This window comes from Equus przewalskii, chromosome 3, assembly GCF_037783145.1.
Source record: "Equus przewalskii isolate Varuska chromosome 3, EquPr2, whole genome shotgun sequence".
NCBI lineage: Eukaryota > Metazoa > Chordata > Mammalia > Perissodactyla > Equidae > Equus > Equus przewalskii.
The window spans coordinates 119,345,847-119,367,474 of NC_091833.1; the positions used below are offsets into that span (position 1 = coordinate 119,345,847).

At 59.7% G+C, this 21,628-nt stretch overlaps 2 protein-coding genes across 13 annotated transcripts; one reads left to right on the top strand and one right to left on the bottom strand.

The window, feature by feature from the left end:
- The first annotated feature begins 2,547 nt into the window (after nucleotides 1–2,547).
- On the top strand, nucleotides 2,548–21,545 carry SLC49A3 (solute carrier family 49 member 3). 12 transcript variants are annotated; one of them, XR_011538395.1, is made up of 13 exons: nucleotides 2,756–2,950; nucleotides 6,397–6,555; nucleotides 6,743–6,956; nucleotides 7,108–7,184; nucleotides 8,241–8,378; nucleotides 8,509–8,625; nucleotides 9,381–9,533; nucleotides 9,807–9,964; nucleotides 10,212–10,321; nucleotides 19,424–19,780; nucleotides 20,142–20,196; nucleotides 20,966–21,064; nucleotides 21,467–21,545. XR_011538395.1 is itself a non-coding variant. In XM_070613513.1 (13 exons), exons 1-13 carry the CDS (start codon nucleotides 2,816–2,818, stop codon nucleotides 21,490–21,492), a joined length of 1,542 nt encoding a protein of 513 aa, XP_070469614.1. In that variant the 5' UTR covers nucleotides 2,756–2,815; the 3' UTR covers nucleotides 21,493–21,545. The 12 variants fall into 12 exon arrangements, 9 of the variants coding, with proteins under 9 accessions (XP_008541518.1, XP_008541516.2, XP_008541521.2 ...); XM_070613513.1 differs by having other exon boundaries at nucleotides 19,680–19,780; XR_011538397.1 differs by lacking the exon at nucleotides 9,381–9,533 and having other exon boundaries at nucleotides 2,754–2,950.
- MYL5 (myosin light chain 5) lies at nucleotides 12,008–15,262 on the bottom strand. Its single transcript, XM_070613522.1, is given in 8 exon segments — nucleotides 12,008–12,119; nucleotides 12,381–12,429; nucleotides 12,880–12,958; nucleotides 13,387–13,491; nucleotides 14,335–14,410; nucleotides 14,598–14,664; nucleotides 14,666–14,697; nucleotides 15,233–15,262. Coding segments are annotated over 8 exon segments (525 nt in total). The 3' UTR covers nucleotides 12,008–12,032.
- Nucleotides 21,546–21,628: the final 83 nt, after the last annotated feature.

Below are 21,628 nucleotides of genomic sequence, written 5' to 3' on the forward strand. Positions count from 1 at the left end.
CACTAAAGGATATCTTCAAGATGTGGCGGTCCCCAAGGTGTGCAGGTGGATTCTGGGCTCAGAATGACCACTTCTGTGGATGGAGCTATACTTGGATCTGAATCTTGAACAGCTTAGATGCTTATGTTGAAGATACTTGTCCAGAATTTAAATAAAACTGTTTAAATGTAGAGTGGAAAAAGTCCTCCAAAAGAATGTACTTCCCACATTATGTGAGTTTTTAAAATTAAACTTCTTATTTTGACATAATTGTAGATTCAGATACAGTTGTAAGGAATAATACAGAGATTCCTTGTACACTTTACCCAGTTTCCCCCGAAGATAACATCTTGCAAAACACACATGTACAGCATCACAGCCATGAGACTGACGTTGATATAACCTACACTCTTATTCAAATTTCTCCAACTTCACTTGTGTGTGTGTGCGCTTGTCTCCACATGGTCATATCACACGTGTAGGTTCGTGTCTCCACTGCCAAGGTCAAGTACAGAACGTTTCCTCACCCTGAAGATCCCTCCTGTTGTCCAGTTATACTATCTCCCTCCCACCCCCCAAACCCTGAAAACACTGATCTCACCTCCACTTCTAAAATTCCGTCTTTTTAGAAATGTCATGCAAATGGAATCACACAGTATGAAACCTTTTGAGCTTGTTCCCCCCGCCCCTTGGTATAATTACCCTGAGATTCACCCAGGCTGCTGGGTGTGTGCCCACTCCCACTGAGCACCATTCCATGGTGTGGATACACAGCAGTTTGCTTAACCATTAAAAGACATCTGGGTTGTTTCCAGTTTTTGGCTATCACAAATAAAGCTGCTGTGAACATTTGGGTACTGATTTTTGTGTAACACAAGCTTTTATTTCTCTGGGTCATGTGATAATTGCATATTTGTTTTAAAGATTTTATTTTTCCTTTTTCTCCCTAAGGCCCCCAGGTGCATAGTTGTATTTTTTTAGTTGTGGGTCCTTCTAGTTGTGATATGTGGGACGCTGCCTCAGCATGGCCTGATGAGCCGTGCTATGTTGGCTCCCAGGATCTGAACTGGCGAGACCCTGGGCCATTGAAGCAGAGCGTGCAAACTTAACCGCTTGGCCACAGGGCCGGCTCCCAGCGTATTTGTTTTATAAGAAACTGCCAACCTGCTTTTCACAGTGGCTGTGAAATTTCTTATCAGCAATGTGTGAGTGACGCAGTTACTCACAGCCTCACTGGCATTTGATGTCATGGTTTTTTAGTGTAGCCATTCTGAGAGGTGTGTAGCGATATCGTGTTGTCGCTTTAACTTGCATTTTCCCAACTGCTCGTGACGCAGCCATTGCTCTGTTTCCATCTCTGCGTCTTCTTCAGTCTGATTTCTCTTCACATCTTTTGTCCATTTTCTAACTGGATTTTTGTTGTTGTTTTTACTGTTGAGTTTTGAGGGTTCTTTACATATTCTAGAAAGCAGTCCTTTGTTGGATATGTGATTTTCAAATATTTTCTCCAAGTCTATGTCTATGAAAACCTTTTGATAGGAACCGTATATCAATCTGGGGTGAACTGACCTTTTTACTATGTTGAGTCTTCTGATCCGTGAACATGGTCTGTCCCTCCATTTTTTTAGGTCTTTGTTGATTTGTTTCATTTCTGTTGCTTAATTTCTATCATACAAGTCCTGAGTACATTTTGCTAAGTTTATACACAAGTATTTAATTTTCTCTGAAGTAGTTCCAAATGGCGTTGTCTTTAATTTTGATTTCCGTGTGCACTGATGGCATAGAGAAATGCGGCCGATCGCACGTGTTGCTCTTGCATCTTGCGACCTTACTGAGCTGCCTAGGAGCCCTAGGAATGGGTGGTGGGGCGCCCACACGGCCACACAGGAGGGTCGGACAGGTGGCAAGGAGCAAGGGTGCAAGGCCTAGCATCCTGTCTGTTTGTGTTAGCCCCACGGAACCAGAGGTGATCCCGGGAAGAGCAATACTGGGGGAGTAGTGGAGAGGGAATGTCTGAGGTGGCCTGCTGGGTGGGGTGGAAGCTGGACAGGAGACTGCTGGCCCCAGGGGTGTTCTTGTGGAAGAGAGACAAACTGATGCCTCCCCTCCTCTCTGCCTTCCAGCCTACAGGTCTCTCCACCTGAAACAAACAGAAATCTGTTATCTCCTGGCTCTGCCCCAGCTGTTTTCTCGGTTGTAAACCACAGGTAATAACCCGGTGGGGAGGCTGCCTGGCCCCTGTCTCACCCGAGGGTCAGCACTCTGGTGACCCCTTTCCCTGGGCAGGAGGTCAGCAGGACAGGAGGTCAGGCTGGACAAGCCTCCTCCTTCCTCGTCCGCCAGCATCACCTCTGCCCTCTCCCCAGTTCCTGCTTCCCCGCTAGCTTGGATCAGAGGCTGTTTGCAAACTGACCCCAGCCTCGGCTAACCCTCTCTGTGACTTGTTGGGAGGTCAGGAATTAGGGGGTGGGGGTGGGCGAAGGGGACCTTCCCACAGCACCTTTCAGGAAATGCGGGCCATCCGATGGTCAGAGTGACTGCTTGCCGCCCTCTCCTGTCCCCACTCGCGTGGGCGTGTCCACCCCACACAGAGGCCATGACCCAGCTTGGCCCCTGCGAGGGGACTCTGTCCCTGTTTTTGCGGCGGAGACTTCCATCCTGGCCGACAGGGAAGGGTCCAACTTCACGACTGGTCCCTTTCCCGCCAGGTGGTGCGGTGACCCCGTCCCTCCGGGCGGAGACTGACTCCGCCCGCCCCTCCCCGCGCGCCCGGCCCCCTCGAGGGCGGACCCGGCGCCGGCGCGGCGCTCTTGCAGCAGGCGGACCGGGCGCCGAGATGTCCGGACCGGCAGGGGACGGGCAGGGAGCCGCAGAGACCCCGACCTTGGGCGCGCTGAGGGGCCACCGCGTCTACGCGCGCCGCTGGGTCTTCCTGCTGGTGCTCAGCCTGCTCAGCTTCTCCAACGCCACGGTACGGGGGCGCGGGCTGCCTCGGGGCGGGGGGTGCAGGGCGCGGCGTAGGCCGAGACTCAGTCGGAGCCTTGGACCCGCCTCCCGCCCGGGTCCGTGTGCTCCTCGCTTCCTCCAGGGTGCCATTGCGCCCAGGGCGCCTGTCTGCTCCCGGGCTCCGGTCTGCAGGGACCCAGACCAGACAGTGGGACAGCGTTGGTGGGGGTGGGGTGGGGGTGGGGGCGTGAAGCGGTTGTTGGCGACCTGAGCGGGCGGATCCTGCAACCACGCCAGTGCCTGTAACCACGCCGGTGCCCGAGGCGCCTGGACGAAGAGCCCCTTCTGCTGGCTGTGGCTGTGCAGGGGGAAAAGGGGCGGGTGTTTGTCTTCGTGTAGCTGGGTCCAGGTGCTGTGAGCTATGGTGGTTTTGAAAGTTTCCCTCTCCTGTGCCAGGACAGACTAGAAGTCACTTTTGACAGCTGAAAGGGGATCCTCCAGTGGTCCCCTAATCCCTTCTGGAAAACCCCACACTCCACATAGGCCTCTGTGGTCTGGCTCCTGCCCTTGCTCTCAGCTCCCCAACCCCGCAGGGCAGGGCAGTGTCCGCTCTACCTGCTTACCTGTGCCCAGGATGCCCTCCTAGGTTTTTGACTCAGTTTTGAGGTCCCTCACAGGAAGCCTTCCTTACCTGGCCCCCAGTCTCGCCAAAGCTCCCCAGCTGGGGTCTACAGTGACCCATTACCTGTTCTGGAACTGTCCCCACTGTTGGCAGGGACTCAGCCATGTTCCTCATCACAGTCCCTGGGACCAGGGGATTTGTCACTGAGAACTGAGTCTGCCAGTTCCTGAGGCCTGGTCCCCCCACCTGCTACTCCCCCATACTCACCCCTGAGCCCCCAGGCGCTCTGCTCAGAGGCTTGGGCTCATTTTTCCCCAGCCCATTACATTCAAGTGGGCTCAGCCAGTGAAGCTTTCTCCACGCCCCAGTCCTGGGCTGGGCCACCCCCACATCCCTTGGACAGGCATCCACATGCACGTGAATGGAGGGAGAGCTTGGAGCCAGCCTCCGCACACCTGACCCTGGTGTGGCCACCTGCTCACAGGACCAGGCTGCAGTGCCGCCCCTCGCAGGGCTCCACTGGACCACCCCACGTCTTGCCTCCCTGGTGCTGCCACCTCTGCCTCCTGAGTGTGCCTGAAGAAAGCTGCACATGATGACTAGCCTCCTACAGAACCCTGGGGACTGGTTGGAAAGCATTTGGCCACCACATAATCATGTAATGCCAAGCTACAGTTGGCAGTAGGACCCACAGCTCGGGAGGTGCCGAGCAGCTGCAGGGCCATCAGGGAGCAGGGATGGGCAGGCAGGCATGGACAGTCCGGGCCCACAAGCCTCAGGGAGGTTCTTGGCAGGCAGCCACTCTTGGATGTCATTCCAAATTTCTTGGGGCCTTTTTCTCCTTTACTCTATGGACTGATGTGGACAGCCAGCCCTGTGCCAGCACAGGTGGCATCCACGGCCGGGGCCTGGGGTCTGCCAGGACTCCAGAAGTCTTTTTTCTCTGCGGGACTCACCACTGTGGCTGGGCCCCAGGTCCCTGAGTCTAGACACTGGGAAGCTGGAACTGGCTTTGACTGCAGTGGTCTGAGGATGCAGAGCAGGGGTCTTCCTCGGCCTCTGGAGTGGACAGGTCTGCGAGTGGCCGTGAGAAGCTCCTTGGACCCTGAGGCAGTGTTGTGCTGCCCTCCTCTTTTATCCACCAGTCGTTGTGGAGCAAACAGGAGTCTCACCAGGAATTGTGATCCCTGCTCTGGTCACTGTGGTGAGCACTGACCATTAGGCTTACCCCGACCAAGTTCACTGAGTCCCTCTCTGGCTCCATCTGCAGCTGGGTAACCAGGCCTCCCAGGTTCCAAGAGGGCAGCGTGAGGGTAGGTGGACCAGTGCTCAGAGTGAGGTCTGGGCGGCCCCAGAGTGGCCCAAGGAGACACCCCAGCAGTCTGGGCGAAAGCCAGCATGTGGGGCGGCCGCCAGCACACTCACAGGGACGTGAGGGCACCTGGCAGGGCTGGGAGCAGATCAGACGGGATTTTTGCGCACTGGGGACAGATTCTCATCTCCTTGTGTCACCAGCCACAAGCTCTGGGCAGGAACAAGGACCAGCGAGGCGGGCAGGCCTGGGCTCTGCTCACCGGGCAGGTTTGGGAAACAGACCTCGTGCTTTCTCTGCTGGATTGGGCTGGGCAGGAAGTGCCCGGGCCTGCGGGAGGGCTCTTTCTGAACCTTGGACATCTGTGTCTTCCTCTGGCCTGAAAAAAAGGAAGAGATGGCAGCTGTTGCCCAAGCTCCCTGTCATGTGAGGCTGTGCGGTCAGAGCTCTGCTTGGGTCAGGAAGCCTGGATCTCGCTGCCTCCACCACGGAGGGTGTGGCCTGGGGCAAGCTCTTGCATTCCCAGGTCCGCACAGCACTGGAGTGGTCCTGAGCTGTGATTTGTGACACCCTCGCCATTGGCCCAAGCCTGCAGTAAGCCTTGGCAAGCCCCTCCTGTCCTCTTGGCCCACCCATCTTTCAAGTATGAGACAGTGTCTCACCTCCTCCAGGGAGCCTTCCCCACTGACCCAGCTGCACTCGCTGTTTGCTGAGGATCTGTGGGGTTGAGTCCCAGTCCTTGATAGTGTCTATGGCTAGGAAGTGTCACCTGCTTCGGGGAGGGTCTCACCTCCCAGACGCCTGGGTCTCCTGTCGGGAGGTCGGGCTGGCCGTGGGCAAGGCCAGCATGCAGTCCAGGTCTTTCCCCATGGGACTCATCACTGAGTTTGCAGACAGGCTGGAGGTGCCTTTGGGACCCCCTTCTGCCCCCAACCCCACCCCATGAAGCTGCCCTTTTGCTGTCCCTTCCCCTTGGTCCCTCCATGACTCTGGGCTCACCCTGCCTCCTGCCCTTGTCTGCCTATGTGGCCACCACAGGCACTGAGTGTCCCCCCAAACATGCTCTTCTGGCCGGTCCATCTGGGCAGACTACACATCCGTGGGCCTTGGGGCCAGGGCTGCTGGCTGCCCTCATCTCACCCCTCTTCCTGCCCCCATGCTCCAAGCCCAGTCTAGGCCCCTTCACACCCACCCACCACACAGCACCCCCCTGCATGGCAGACATCCATCTCCTGCTGACAGCCCTTCTTGGACGGTCAGTCCCGGCGGAGCTCAATGTCTTGCAGGCTCCCACCAGTTTGTCGGCCTCTGTCTGCCACCAGGACCATGCCCGCAAGGACTGTGCTGGTCCACGGCCTGGGCACGCTGACCTCCCCACTTGGTACCCTCCCTCGGGGGTGACTGGGTGAGGACCCCAGCCCTCACAGGACTGCTAGGCACTTTCTCTCCCTCAGGCTGGCTGACCAAGCACGGGACAGCTGGTGGCTATGGTGTCTGTGGTGCTGCCCCCGGGCTGACGCCAGTGTGTGTCCCACAGCTGTGGCTCAGCTTCGCACCTGTGGCCAACACGGTCGCCCAGCGCTTCGTCCTTTCCACTGAGCAGATCAACTGGCTCTCGCTGGTCTACCTTGTGGTGTCCATCCCGTTCGGCGTGGTATCCATTTGGGTTCTGGACTTCGCTGGGCTCCGCTGGGCGGTGAGTCAGACTCTATACCAGGGCCCTCTGTGGGATGGAGCAGAGTTCCTGAGTGTGGGCTTGAGAGCCATTGCCTTCTCCCCAGACCAGGTCCCCAGGCAGAGCCATTGGGGTGGTGGGATGGAGGCCAGGTGCTGGGAGGGGAGGCCAGGCTGGCCGGGCTGTACTCCTGACCCCGTCCCTGCAGACCGTCCTGTGTGCATGGCTGAACTTTGCTGGGAGTGTGCTCCGCAGCCTGCCCTGCATGGAGATCGAGACGCAGGACCCATTTGCCTTCCTCATGGGTGGGCAGAGCCTCTGTGCCCTGGCCCAGACCCTGGTCATCTTCTCTCCAGCCAAGCTGGCTGCCTTGTGGTTCCCCGAGCACCAGCGAGCCACAGCCAACATGATCGGCACCATGTGTGAGTCGTGCTGTTGGTCACCTCTGGCTTCCTGCGCGGGTCCTGGCTCCTCTGTACTCTCAGCTCCTGGAGGGCAGAGGGCTCCACCTGTGGGCTGGGAACCAGGCCTGGCCACAGCTGAGCTGACATATGTCTCTGTCCATCCATCCAGCAAACCCCCTGGGCATCCTGGTGGCCAACCTGCTGTCGCCCGCCCTGGTAAAGAACAAGGAGGACGTCCCCTTAATGGTGAGGGAGCTCATAAGGTACACCCACACGTGTGTGTGCATGTGCACACGCAGGTGTGTGTACATGTGTGTTTGTGTGATGTATGCATGCATCTGCGTGTGTGTTTGTGTGCATGCGTGGTGGGCTTGCACGTGCACATATGTCCATACCTGTGTGAGTGTACACCTGCCCCTCCCTGTGGCCACATGGGTGAGTACACTTGGTGCATGCAGGATTTCTCCACATATGCAACTACTGGGCACTTCTCAGTGTCAAGCACAGCTCTGGGGACCAGGCTGTTGGGAGGTTTCCCTGGTGGGGAGAGGCCTCCGGTGAGGTGAGAGGCTGACTGGATCAGGAGGAGGCATTTGTGGAGAAGGAGACCAGGGACCAGCAGAGAAAGGCCCTGGGATGGACTTGAGGTTGAAGGGGTGGGGGCTGCAGCCAGAGGCCGGTGTGTCCACTGAGCAAGGAAAGAGGAAGAGGGGAGAGTCATCCTGGGGGTGGGTGGTTGGCTTTGGTGCAATGGAAAATCCAGGGTTTCTAAGTAGGAGAGTGATTCAGTCTGGTCCAGAACAACCCAGAGACAAGAGGTGTGGCTGGAGTGTCCGGGGGAGAGCTGGGGCTCTGGTTGGGTCAGGGAATGGGGGCAGGCGTGGACCGAGGGTCTGGAGGTGCCCTGAAGGACAAGGGGCTTCCACCTGTGCAGCTGAGTGAGTGTTGGGGTCATTCATGGAGGTGGGGAGAGGGGTCCTGTTGGCAATTGGATGGGTGAGTTGGAACTTCAGGGGAAGGTCAGGCTATGGCTGTCACTGTCACTGTGTGTGGGAGTCATCCTTGGGCGATGTTTCAAAAGCCAGGGTTCCAAATGAAGCAAAGCAGAGCTGGCCCATCACAAGCCCTGGGGCTCTCCGATGTCCACCTGGGGATGGAGAGTGGGGCAGCCAGCCAGGGGGGCAGTGTGCCACCTGGAGCCCAGAGCAGCAGGCGTGAGGTGCCTGTGTGTGTGTGTCCACCAGGGCCGGTGCATGCACGCACACACACACACGTGTGCACTCATGCATACCCTCTCCCCAGCTGGGCATCTACATCATCCCTGCCGGTCTCATCTGCCTGCTGGCCACTGCATGCCTCTGGGAGAGTGTGCCCCCCACCCCGCCCTCTGCTGGGGCTGCCTGCTCCACCTCGGAGAAGTTCCTGGATGGGCTGAAGCTGGTTGGTTCTGCAGGATCTGGGGCTGGGGTGGATCTGGAGGCCAAGGAGGGCAAAGGGCCTAGACAGGCCCTGTTGGAGCCCTTGAGTGTCCTGCTGGGGCTCCTGGGCTGAGCGGCCCCCTCCCCTGCAGCTCGTGAGGAACAAGGCCTACGTCATCCTGGCCGTGTGCTTTGGGGGCGGCATCGGCATCTTCTCCAGCTTCTTGGCCCTCCTGGAGCAGGTCCTCTGCGTGAAGGGTTACTCCAACGTGAGTGCCTGCCTGCCCTGGGCTGCATCCTGCAGGCTGTCTGCCTCTGCCACTCTCCCGCCTGTGGCCGTGGAGTGGCCCATGACCTCCCCAGCTGCTAGTTTCCACACCTGGATGGGGTGACCTCCTGTTGTGGGTGGCATTGAGCTGCTGTGTGTGTAAAGTCATGTTGCCAAACTTGGTCTGCAGATGGTGGGGTGGCAGCCTGGGGGGGTGGGGTGCCCAGTGGTACCAGGACTTTTTGTGCTGCTTTTTACGGTCTTTCCCAACGCCCCACCCAGGACAGCCCCCACCCCACGGGTGTCCAGAGAAGGGTTCTCGTCTGATATTTGCAGATGCAGAGGGGAGGGCCTTGCTCTGCTCCAAGCATCTCTGGCTGTGCCCTCTGCTGTCTAGTGTCAGCCCTGGGTGTGGGGTTCGGGCTGGCATGTTCCCAATTCTTCAGGGGCACAGAGGCACCAAGGGGCATCTGTAGCAAACAGGACTTTCCCTTTACAAATTGTTGAATTCCTGGGGTGGGGTGGCACAGGGAAGAGGCACCTCCAGGGGAGGACGTACCACATCCCCCAGGCCTGCACACAGCCAGCCGTGTAGCTGAGCTTTCCGTGTCGTCCTGCCTGGGACTCAGGTGCTGCTCAGTGACCCTGTGTGGGCTCTCTGGTGATGGTGTGCATCCTGGAGATGAGGCCTCCTCCTGGGCCCTGGTGGCACTGTGCCCTGAGGATGAGTGCTCCCAGCCTCCTCTCCTCCTCCAGGAATTTGCGGGCTTCTGTGCATCTCTCTTCATTGGATTTGGGGTCCTGGGGGCACTGGTTCTCGGCCTGTACGTGGACCGGACCAAGCATTTCACTGAAGCCCTCAAGATTGGCCTCTGTCTGACCTCCCTGGTCAGCGTGGCCTTTGCCCTGGTGAGAGTCCCCTCAAACTGAGACCACCCTCCAGGGTGGGAGTGGGGTGCCCTGGGGCAGGGCAGCTGGCAGCTCAGCCAAAACAGACATCCAGGCCCTCTCAGGCCATGGCACTGCCCACTGGTTGATCTCTGGATGGGATGGGCTCCCCGGCCCCCGACTCTAGGCCTGCAGAGACAGAGCTGCTGTGCAGGGCCTGGCTGGGTCTGGGTGTCCAGGCTGAGGCACGTCTGACTGCTGCCTGGACCCTCTGTGCGGCTTGTTGCCCCCCAGGTGTCCCAGCTTCCAGGACAGACCCATGCCCTGGCTGTCATCTGCTCGCTGTTTGGGCTCTTTGGCTTCTCTGTGGCACCCGTAGCCATGGAGCTGGCGGTCGAGTGTTCCTTCCCTGTGGGTGAGGGTGCGGCCACGGGCCTCGTCTTCGTGCTTGGGTGAGTGTCTGTCCCCCTGCCACTTCCCTGGGGACCCCAGAGACCCTCTCCTTGCCCATCCCAGGCCTCACAGCAGGTGACCTGCCTGCTCCATCAGGGGTTGACATGTTCTGAGCACCCATGCAGGCCTGGGCCAGCCACTGGGGCCCACACTGACCAGAGCAGCACGCTGCCCTTAGAATGACCACTGGCCCTGCGGGCGCCAAGCAGTGCCCAGGGCAGGGCTGAGGGCCTCGTGGCTATCCAGGCAGGCCGAGGGTGTGCTCATCATGGTGCTGCTGACTACTCTGACCGTTCGTCGTGCGGAGCCATCCTTCTCCACCTGCCGGGATGGCCAGGGCCCATTGGACTGGATGGGTGAGTGACCCGGCCCATGGGAGCCCCCAAGAGCACTGGTGAGGAGGTCAGGGCTGGGCACCTCCTGACCCTGGCTTCAGCCCTGGGAACCTCCCCTCCATGGGCCCCCTTCTCTTGGCACCGTCTGCTGTCCTTGATGAGCAGGTGCAGGGCACCCTTGGGGCGAGGGCGGGATGGGGTCAGAGGGCAAGAGTCAGGGCCCCCAGGCTCAATATGGCGGGAGCAGCCCTGAGGCCCTGACGAAGGCCCAGCCTCTAAACCACCTGTGTGAGTTATTTTAAAATGAGATTAGAGAAAGAGAAAGAGATGCAGAGAGAGACAGAGACAGAAACACAGACAGAGAGAAAGAGAGAGAGAGAGAAAGAGGCAGACACAGAGACAGAGAAAAACAGAGAGGGAGAGATAGAGACAGAGATAGAGACAAAGAGAGACAGACAGAGAATCGGGAATGGGGACAGCCACCAGTGGGGTCGTGCACACCCACAACCTGAGATGGGTATGGTGACCTTGGAATTCATGGTTGGGTCTGTGAATGTGCCCTCGAGGCCTGTTGGGGGCTGGGATGGGATCTGTTTCCAGGGTCACTCTGTGGTAGTGGTTCATGGGGTCTGCTGGGGCTCTGCGGCTCTGTAGCCACCCCGGGTGCTGTGGGCGGGGGGGGGGGGGTCTGGCACTTGGGCGAGCCTTGGGGCAGAGCTGCGCTGTGTCTCCCCAGTGTCCATGCTGCTGATGGCCGGCCTGTGCACCTGCTTCAGCTGCTTCTTGGTGCTCTTCTTCCACACCCCATACCGGCGCCTGCAGGCTGAGGCCAGCATGAGCCCCTCCATCCAGGAGGATGCATGTGCGGTAGCTGAGGACCACACACCCTACCCTGCAGCCACCCCTGAGCCTCTGCCTTGGGACCCCACAACTCCCAGCACTGATGCCACAGGAAGCTCAGAGGCAGCTCATTCCTGGGGCCGGCTATCCTGACACTGCCTCCCTCCTCCTGGGAGCCCTGAGCCCCCAGGACCCCCAGGACTTGCTGAGATGCCACAAGGAGCCCTGCAGAGGACCAGAGGCCAAGGGACCAGTTGGTGTGTCGAGAAGAGGCCTGGGGACATGAACGGGAGGTGGGAGAGGCAGGCCCTGGTCATCTCTGCTGTGCCAGCCATGGCTGAGCCTGGGATGGGGTGTCAGCGTCCTGCAGATGCCTAGGGACTCGGGCTCCTCAGCACACCCAAGGCACGACAGGGTGGTCTGGGGGACCTTGTGGCTGTAGCAAGAAAAGCTGTTGCTGTGCGGACAAGCAGCCACTGATCAGGCAGGATGCCCAGTGGCCAATACAGGCACAGGGTGGCAGGTACGGGGCAGTGTATGGGGGGCATGAGGGGCATGGGCTGACAGGGAGCTGGATGGGTTGGGGGTCATGAGGGCACCCAGCATGGTTGAGTCTGGAGTGGACAGGTGTGGGGAAGGCCTTCCTTGAAGGAGCCCATCCAGAGCCTCTCTCAACCTCTGCTGACCACTGAGTGACCAGACCCCCAGCCTGGGTGCTCAGGACAGGTGTGGGGAGCAGGTTGGGCCAGGCTGGGCTGGGAGAGGGAAGTAGAGGGAGGAACCCACAGGCAGATGCTCACCCTGCAGACCCTCCCACTTCCCAGGAGGACACCTCCTCCTCCCCCGACAGACACTCGCAGGCAGGTCTGTGGGTTCAGGTTCATGTTTATTATTACCCCGTGGCGGTCACGTAGCTCAGGGCCTTGTAGTGCAGGTTGCCTGTGGCATCCATGGTCGCCAACTGGAACGTCTGGTCCACCTGCGAGTGGGTTTGGTCTGGAAGTCAGGCCCAGGCAGAGGGAGGGAGCAAAGGCTCCGCGGGGCCTGCAGCCACTGGGGGAATTACACGCGCTGAACTCCAGGTGCCTCCAGTCTTGTTTCTGTGCTTGAGGACACTGCAGAGCAAGGGGTGGGTTGGGCTCAGCCACTCCGTGTTTCCCCCACCCAAGGGCCATGCTTGGGCTTCACAGAGGGCCTTGGAGGAGTGAAGGTGGTGGGGTGGGGGCCCAGAGGGCCAAACCTCCTCAGCGGTCGTCTCGTCAGCTCGCGACATCAGCAGCCGCTCCATGCTGAAGACAAGGAGGGAGGGGCCCGATTAGACTGCTGTCAGGAACTGGAGGGGCCACCCCAGGGGAGCCCTGTGCCCCGGTCAGTTCACGACTTCACTGATCACAGAGCAGGTGCCCAGGGAGCCTTGCCTGACTTGCACCCTCAGGGGTCCTCACGCCTGGGGGCCGGAGATTGAGGGAGATTAGAGGCAAGTGCCTGGCACAGCAAATACACCTGTCCCCAGGGCTTGGCTGAAGAAGCCTCAAGGGGGCTAAAGACCCAGCCATATCCCAGTGGTGGTGACCACTCGGGTCACTGGGTGCTGGGCCCTGCGTGGGCAGGACTGGTTTGCCCTCGGCTGCCCTGAGGGACTCAGGATCCCGGAGTGGACTGCTCAAGTCTTAGAAGCTGGGGGTGGGGTTGGCGTGGCTCAGATGCAGGGCACACCTGGGTGCCATGGCCACACTCACTAGTCCTTGTTGACGCCGCTCTTGCCATCGGGGTCCAGCATCTTGAAGGCATTTAGGATGATCTCCTCCATATCAGTACCTGCCCACAAGAGGCCACGAGCCCTGGGCATTTAGGACCCAGGCCTGCTCCCGCCCTGGGGTCCTGCCTCCGCCCATCCATGCCCTCGGCCTGAGCATCCTTCCTGCTCCTGAGCACCTGGGAGCCCCTGAAGCCCCAGGGGGACTATTCTCGGGGTCCCCAGGGTCCTGCCCTGGCCCAGAGCTGGGGTGAGTGCTCAGCAAGTGAGGGACAGAGGCCACCGCCAGCAGGAGACAGGAGGTGGCCCCACAGCTGTGGGTCCCAGAATGCCAGGTTTTAGGGCTTTTCAAGAGATCTGAAAATTTGGATTTTTATTTGAAACGTTTGGATTTCTAAGTGTTAGGAGCTAACTACACACACACTCACACACACACACACACACTGCGTTGGCTCACCCACCTGAGGGCGCCTGGCCCCTTGGCCCTTACCACTCAGCTTCTCCCCAAACATGTTCAGGAACATGGTGAAGTTGATGGGCCCTAAGGCCTCCTTGAGCATAGTGTCCAGTTCTTTGTCCTTGACGTTGATTTTGCCTGTCACAGACGAGGGGGGTCACTGGGCAGGAATGTCACCTGGCTGTCCTTGTTGATGTGTCCATTGTCCCCACTGGCAGGTGCCCCATGGGACTGCCCCTCTTTGTCGTTCTCCAGGTGACCCCAGAACAAAGTTGGGGGAGACCAGATGGAGGGAGGTGAGCAAATGGTGGTACACATGGCGGAGGTGTGGTGGGGAACAGGTTCTGCACGTCAGCAGAACCCCGAACCCTGAGCCATGGGAGAGGGACTGTGAGGAGCTGGAGGAGGAGGAGGCTGTGCACGGAGCCCGGGAAGATCTGTGATCTGCTTACCTGACTTAAGGGGGCCCAGAGAGAAAGCTGGTCTGTGTGAACCCCACTAGGTAGAAACCAGTCTGCCCTCCCAGCTCCAAGGGCAGGAGCGCCTCGGGCTCAGAAGAGCACGTCCCCAGATGAGGAGTCGAGGGGGAGGGCAGCGGGCCAGGCGGTACTGTGCTTTGGAAAGAACCAGCCTTTGGCTCTTTGGAGGAGCCCCAGGGGCCTCCACACCTCTACCAGCTCTGTTCCTTAGTGTGCCTGCCTGTGCGGTGGTGTCCCCGGGGCATCGCCCCTCAAGCCCTGCCCCAGCCCCCTATCCAGGACGCCCATGCTGGGGCTGTGCCACCCACCCTGTCTCGCCCTGGTGGTGTCCTCTGCCTGCCCTGATCAAAGCAGAGGGCATTTCTCCCCTGGGAGGCCCTGCCCCCTTCTCACAGCCTGTGGGACGTCAGACCAGCTTTAAGGCTGAGGAGGGGAGCTGGGCTCCACAGGCTGGAGGACACTCCGCAGTGGGCTGTGGCAGAGTTCTGCCTGGGGCACCTACCCAGGGAAGCGTAGGTGGCCTTCAGGTCCTCCTTGTCGATGAAGCCATCTTGGTTCCGATCCATTAGTGTGAACTCCTGGAACCAAGGCCAGGGTCACAGGGCTGCCAGGCCAGCTGCACCCCGTGAGGACAGGCACCTATTCTTACTGGTTCTCGAGCAAGGCTCACGTGAGGTCCTCTGGTCACTTGCCTTACAATTCCCAGGGGAATTCCAAGCAGGAGCTTCTGGGTGGTGGGTTCCCAGGACAAGGGCAGACCCTCACCTCATTAAACTCCTGGATCTGGGTCTGCTCAAAGTTGGAAAAGATGTTGGAAGACGATCGAAGGGCCCCCCTCTTCCTTCTTCTTGGTCTTCCTGCTGGCCTGAGGTGAGAACACTGAGGCTGAGGGTCCCTAGGCTGGCTGGGCCTCTCCTTGGGGGCACCCAGGTGTTTTGGGAGGCTTAATGCAGAGGATGGGTGGACCAAGGCACTGGCGCTCCGGGGGCCCTGGCTGGGTGCAGGGCTGGGGCAGGTGCTCGGTGTGGGCACAGGGAGCCCAAGAGGCCCTGAGAGAGCACGGCACCCTGGCTTCATCCAGAACTGTGCACTGCTCGGTCTGTGGTCCCGCCGGGAGCCAGCTGGGCCTCCGAGTGTCCGGGAAGCAAATGACTGTGCAGGCGGCCAGCAGGCGACGGGCTTGTTCCTGGGATCCCGCCCAGACCCCGTCGTCCGGCCCCAGATCGTCACGGGGGCAGCCGTTGGGCACGGATCTCCATCCCCCCAGTGCACACACACTATCACACGTGTACACAAACTCAGCTTGTATGCACACATATGCAAAACACAAACATACATGTGGAACACGTATGCATACATTAATCCAGTCACACAAGCACATCATGCACAAACACACATACATGATAGCGTATGTGCACACTCATGCTCATGCACGCGTGCACATGCAACACACTCACCATGCCTGGGTCTGCCTGATGGAAGGGTCTTTGCCCTCCCTGCCCAGGTTGTCCGTCTTAAGCTCCTGCCCAGTCCCCCAGGACAGCTCAGACTCCAACTGCCACTCCCTGCAAGGACAGGCTTGGTCCCTCGGGGGAGTGGACAACTGCAGAGTGACCTTTGGCACCCAGCAGTGACTCAGAGGCCCAGCAGGGTCCCCAGCCTCCCAGGCGTCTCCTCACCTGTCTCCACCCAGGAGCCTTCATTCTCCCGGATTCTGTGCATCTCCAGGGCAACCTACACATGCACTGAGGGCCTGGGCAGCTGCAGGAGCCAGAGGGAGGGGCGCCTTTCCCAGATTTGTACAAAGCCGCTGTGAGTGGCCCTGGCGGCCAGTTACCATGCACTCCCCCAGCATGTTCTAGTGCCCTCGCCTCCCTGCCTCAGTGGCAGACAAGTCTCAGGGCCACCAACTCTGGCCCTGGGGTCACTTGTCCTGTCCCCATGGCTGGGAGCTCCTTGTCTGGCACACGGGGGGAAGTGTTTCTGGGATGGAGGGCCACCCAACTGGGCCTGGCCGGGGCCAGCTCTCAGTCAGGTCTTCCCACTACGCCATGGCCCTGTGGGCAGTCTGGGGAGGAGACCTGGCCCAGGGTGCCTGTTGGCGGTGCCCAACATCGGAGGTCGCCACAGAGTCAGGATGGATGCCCTGGTCCTGGCTGGGGGAGTGCAGGGCTGGGGGCAGCAAAGGAGGGGTCTGCAAGCCAAGCTGGGGTACAATGAAGTGGGCAGGCAGGACTCGGCAGTTTCACACCTGAGCACGAGCCCTTGGGGCCAGGGGCCTGCCCCAGGAATAAGGGGTCGGGCTTGCAAGGTCCCTGGGCACAACTCTGAGCCACGTGGTGCCCCTAAGGGGCTGCCACATGCTCTCTCAGGGCCAGCTCACTGTTTGCCTGAACCAAGTGTGGACAACAGACATCCTGAGGAACCTGGGGAGGCATGACCTGCCTGGAGGGCTTCCAAAAGGAGAAGCGTGACCGAGGCAGGGGACCTGAGCCTGGGCTGCACCCTATACAGGCACCTCCCTGCTCCCGTCTGCCTCTGTTGGCTGTGACACCTGGAGGGACCCTGGCTGGGCTGTAGAAGTCGGGGCGCCACACTGAGAGGGGTGGGCATGCGGGATCTGTGCTCAGAAAGCCTCTGACTCAGGGAAGGCAAGAAGGGCCAGCAGAACCCCTGGGGAGGGTTCCAGGGGCCAGCCGGGGGCTGAGCAGAGCACTAAACATAGCTGCAGAGCCCAGCTGCCTGGAGCATATCGGGATTCAGCATGGACAGCCGGCCCTGACAGGTGCAGGGGCATCAGCAGGCGACCTGGTGTCCTCAGCCAGGTGGGACCTCCCCAGCCCCCAGGAAGCGCTGTGGGCCAAGGCAGGTCTCCCTGGCTTCAGGGGTCATGCCGGGGCAGTATGTGTGTGTCTTCTGATGGCCGGCTGCCCTCCCAATGGAAGCTCCCCATATGTGGCCCCCTGCCAGCACTCTGGCCCCACCTTCAGCCCCAGAGACACTTATTTTTGATTCTGGAAGCAGGAGCTGTTGATAAGTCCAGTTTATTTTAAAATCCAGGGAAATGAAAACGTTTGTCACTTGAGGTCGTCTGCTCAAGGGCAAGAACGGGGGGTGTGTGTGCACGTACTCGCGCACGTGTCAGCATCGCATGTCACATGTTGGCAGAGGAGGTTTACTTTGTGCCTTGTGGGGTCAGTGTGCACTTACAGCTTCCTCAGGGAGTGATGAGGGAACTCGGGGAGGCCTTCCCCCAGCCCCAGGCCCCGCAGGGGCCTGGAGGACCCACATCAGGCAGGAGTGCTCCTAGGGCTCAGATAAGGGCCCAGCAGCCTGTAGGATTGACCTCGGCATTCCCACCCCCAGCCCAGGAGACAGCTCAGGTGATTTTCTGGTGTCCCAGCTGGGAGGCCCAGAGCCAGGGCTCCAGAACAAGCTGGAGAGGGAGCAGGCTCTGCCCGGGCCCTCCCCTCTGCCGTGCAGATTTACTAAGCACTGCCATGTGCCCTGGAGTTCTCGGCTGCTTCCTGTTCTCTTTAGATTTATAGTTAAGTTCTCTTTGGAAACAGGTGGGTCTGATGAGGAGTAAGTAAAAGCAGCCCCCCCAGTGGAGCGGGGAGCCTGCTAAACCCCAAGCCTTGGTGCTCAGTAGCTTCTGTTGGGAGCAGTGCAGGGCCCGGGGTTGGGTGGTCCTCCCTCCAGGCCCTCAGACTGTTGCCATGTGTCAGCTCAGTTGGGAGGCTGTCTGGCCACCACTGCCCCCTCTCTGAGCAACCCCCCTGCACACTCGGGGCTGGCCCCGCAGTGTCTTCCCCGGGGCTGACCACAGAGCTGGGGGAGATGGGCAGCTACTCTGAGGGGGACGGAGTATCCCACAGGTGTGACCCCGCCCCCCCCACAAGCAGAGTGCGGCAGAAGTGAGAGTGAGCCTCAACAGTCCCTGAGGCACGGGTTGAGGTGGACCTTAGAACTTGGACTTCAGAGTCCTGAAGCAGGAGTCACGGAGACCCAGGGAGCAGGCTCTACTGGGCGGTCCTCCCAGAAGACCCCAGCCCTCTCTGCCAGAGAAGCTTCTGGGGTGAGGAAGCTCTCGCTCTGCTGGGGGGCTGGGACAATGACTAGGGGGTAGCTGGGGGGGGGCAGCCAAGGCAGTGTGGTCCCAGGAAGGGGCTCTGTGAGTCCAGGGGGGCGAGGGCCTTGTGGGGGGCCTGGGGGGTGTTGATGAATCAATCTGTGGGTTAAAATTGGTGAGAGTTTATTATGTGCCAGGTCTGAGGACTGTAGCCTGGGGACTTTCTTACCCAAGGAAAGAAGCACACCATGGAAGTGGGGTGTGCAGAGTGGTTACATACTGTCTTGGAACAAAGAGCATACATCACATATGACAAGAATGTCCCTTTTAAAACAGTCATGAGATTGCCTTCCTGGTGACCACAGCAGGTTGGTAATTAATCCTTAGTCTCCAGGAAGAGATGCTTATCCTTAAAGAAATGCTGATATGGGGGGAAGCCACATCCCTATCTTTAGGGACATCATTCTTGTCTTTGGGACATTGTAAATGTTTAAAGCAGATGCACAATGCCTGCTCAACAGGCCATGTCAGGCCCTTTTGGAAAAACAAGGTTGGGCCAAATTAGTTGTTTTTTTTTTTAAAGATTTTACTTTTTTCCTTTTTCTCCCAAAGCCCCCCGGTACAAAGTTGTGTATTTTTTAGTTGTGGGTGCTTCTAGTTATGGCATGTGGGATGCCGCCTCAGCATGGCTTGATGAGCAGTGCCATGTCTGTGCCCAGGATTCGAAACCCTGGGCCACCAAAGCAGAGCGTGCCAACTTAGCCACTCGGCAATGTGGTTGGCCGCCCCCAAGTTAGTTTTAACCCAAATGGCTTCCTCATATACTCCAATGTATCCTGTTGCTTTAATTTATTCATCAAGGCAAGGGGGCCTGGGGCCTGGGGGCAAGAGGACCTGGGGACAAGGGGGCCCGGGGCAGGGGGCCTGCCCGGGGGTCTGGGGACAAAGGAGCTGAGGGACAAGGGGGCTGGGGGCACAGGGCCTGCCCAGGGGGCCTGAAGACATGGGACCTGGAGACAAGAGGGCCAGGAACACCGGCCCTGCTCAAGGGGCTTGGGGACAAGGGGGCCTGGGGCACAGGGCCTGACCAGAGGGCCTGGGGACAAGGGGGCTGGGGGCTTGGGGCCTGACCAGGGGACCTGGGGACAAGGGATCCTGGGGACATGGGGCCTGGAGACAAGAGGGCCAGGAGTACCAGCCCTACCCAAGGGGCTTGGGGACAAGAGGCCTGGGGACAAGGGTGCCTGGGGCACAGATCTGCCCAGGGGGAGCCGGCCTGCGCTTGGGTCACACCTAGTGCCCAAACCCCTTCCTGGCCGTCTAGGCGGCTGACCGGCCGGGCGTGCCTGGACAGGCCTGGGCGGGTCGGGGCCACACTCCAGCCGCCTGGGCAGGTTGGAGCTCCATCCCCGACTTCCAGGGCAAGCGCACGGAGCGCACTCTCTTTTGCACTTTGCAAGCTTGACTCATAGTTTCCTCTATTTGGACCTATGGTGCGCGGGCCTCGACTTGCGCTCAGCCTGGCTGGAGAACGTCAAGGGCCACGGGACCGACGCACAGCCCAGCAGCCTGCCCTCGCCGCCCGGCCAAGGCGCATGCGCAGCTGATCGCGAAGCGCGCGCCTCGGACCTCTGGCGCGCCCGGTGACGTCACCCACAAGCGGGCGCGCGCAGCTCCCCCCGCCCCCGACCCCGTCCGCCAGGGGGCACCGCCCCACGTCCGCTCGCCGCCGACGGCGCATGCGCTCGCCTGGGTACGCTTTTGCGTCTCCACAGCTTTCCGGGACCTTGCGGCGTCCTCGGCCCGGCTCTGTGCTTCCGGTGCGAAGGTCACGGACAAGATGGTGCCGCCGGTTCAGGTCTCTCCGCTCATCAAGGTGAGCCAGGCTTCGTAACTGCCGCTCGGTGCTTGGCTCCGTGTGGGTCCCCTGTGTGCGACCCCTGGAGCGCGCGACCCCCACCCCCAACCACGTGGAGCCTGCGATCCCCTTCCCCCACGACCCCCGTTCTCTCTCTCTACTCCGCGGAGACTGCTACCCCACCCCTTCCCCCGACCCCGTGGAGCCTAAGACCTCCTCCCCCCGCAGCCCGCCACCCGCGCCCCCCTCTCCCTAAGCCACGGACCTTGCGACCTCCGTTCCCTTTCCTTACTTCATGGAGCCTGCTACCCCCGCCCCCTCCCCGCGGAGCCCGCGACCCCCACCCCCGTCCCTCTGACCGCCGGCCCTCTCCCTGCAGCTCGGCCGCTACTCCGCCCTGTTTCTCGGCGTCGCCTACGGAGCCAAGCGCTACAGTGAGTGACCGCTGTCCCCGCCGACCGGGCGGCGCTCGGGGCTTCTCAGAGCCTGTTCGGCCTCCCCGGTGCCCCCAGTAAACCCTAGCGAAGTAAACGCGCCAGGGGCGAGAAATGGGGCAGGGTGGGAGGGGCTTGATCTCTGAGCGCAGCCCCAGCAGGTGTGCATTATGTCAAGCAGGTGTCTATTAGCTCGAGCGTGCAGTAGCTCAAGCAGGGCTGCAATAGCTCAGGTAGGTGTGTATTAGCTCCATCAGGTGTGCATTAGCTCGGGTGTGCAGTAGCTCAAACAAGTATGTGTTAGCTCAGGTAGATGTGTGTTAGCTCAGGTAGGTGTGTGTTAGCTCAGGTGTGTGGTAGCTCGGGTGTGCATTGGCTCCAGTGGCCAAGACCCAAAGTGCGTTCTGCTGCTTGGCCCGCCCAGGGAACTGGAAAGCAATTGATTTTTGTTGAAAACCGTGGAGCCGAGTGGGTGTTGGGGGCGTGCTGCGGTCTGAGCTGGGCAGCCCTTGTAGCACAGAGGATGGAGCGAGCGAGCAGGGTGCCTGGGCAGCAGCGGGGACCCTTCAGCTGCCCTCTGAGTTGGGCTCTCTGTTGAGGGGTGAAGGTGAGGCCTCCACCTACATCCAGCTGAAGGAGGTGGCAGCAGGTGCACCTGGCGTATTCAGTGCCCCTTAGGTAACTTTTTGTGTGGACTGAGTTCCTTCTATGCAGTGTTTCCTTGAAGAAGTTAACTGAAACCTCCTCCCTTCCCGCTTTCCTGAAACAGGTTACCTGAAACCTCGGGCAGAAGAGGAAAGGCGGATAGCAGCTGAGGAGAAGAAGAAGCAGGATGAGCTGAAGCGGATCGAGAGAGAATTGGCAGAAGGTACTCCTGTTACTGCATCTTGGGGATTTGTCTTCCATCCAGATTTTCAGAAACAAACAGCTGCTGGCCCGTGTGAGCCCCACAGTGGAGGGAGGGGTGGCCTCCTTTCATCCAGCACTGGCCCTGTGGTCCTCCTCTCGGGGGAGGGGAGCAGAGTCCTATATGTTGGGGGACATGGTGACACCTTGCATCTGGTGAGGCCCAGGCACACTTTTCCCCCGACTGCCGTGGCAGGTCTCAGTCACAAGTGCAGGGACGAGGAAGACCACGGATGGGAGCTGAAGGAGAGCACGGGCAGGCTCCACTGGAATTAGACACTGGGTTGCTTGAAACCCAGACCCTGAAGTGGTCCTTTTGGATCAACTGAGCATGGAGTAACACATGTTTCCTTTAACCTTTTAGCCCAAGAGGACACCATCCTGAAGTGAGCCCGCCTGGCTCCCTGGAGCAGTGTGGATGAATAAAGCTTTTTGTGGGGTGACGCCGTGGCTTTCTTTATTGTCTCACTTGTCCCATTTCTGGATTCAAGCTCAGTGGTTGTACTCTGTCCTCCTCAGTTTCGGT

What these genes read in the sequence shown, in the direction of transcription:
- SLC49A3 (XM_008543296.2), top strand. Translation starts at nt 2,576, where the DNA reads ATGACCCAGCTTGGCCCCTGCGAGGGGACTCTGTCCCTGTTTTTGCGG. An exon ending in AGGAGGACGTCCCCTTAATG is followed by an intron (nt 7,185 to 8,508) that starts GTGAGGGAGCTC and finishes CCTCCCCTGCAG; the next exon opens with CTCGTGAGGAACAAGGCCTA. An exon ending in GGCCTCGTCTTCGTGCTTGG is followed by an intron (nt 9,965 to 10,211) that starts GTGAGTGTCTGT and finishes GTGGCTATCCAG; the next exon opens with GCAGGCCGAGGGTGTGCTCA.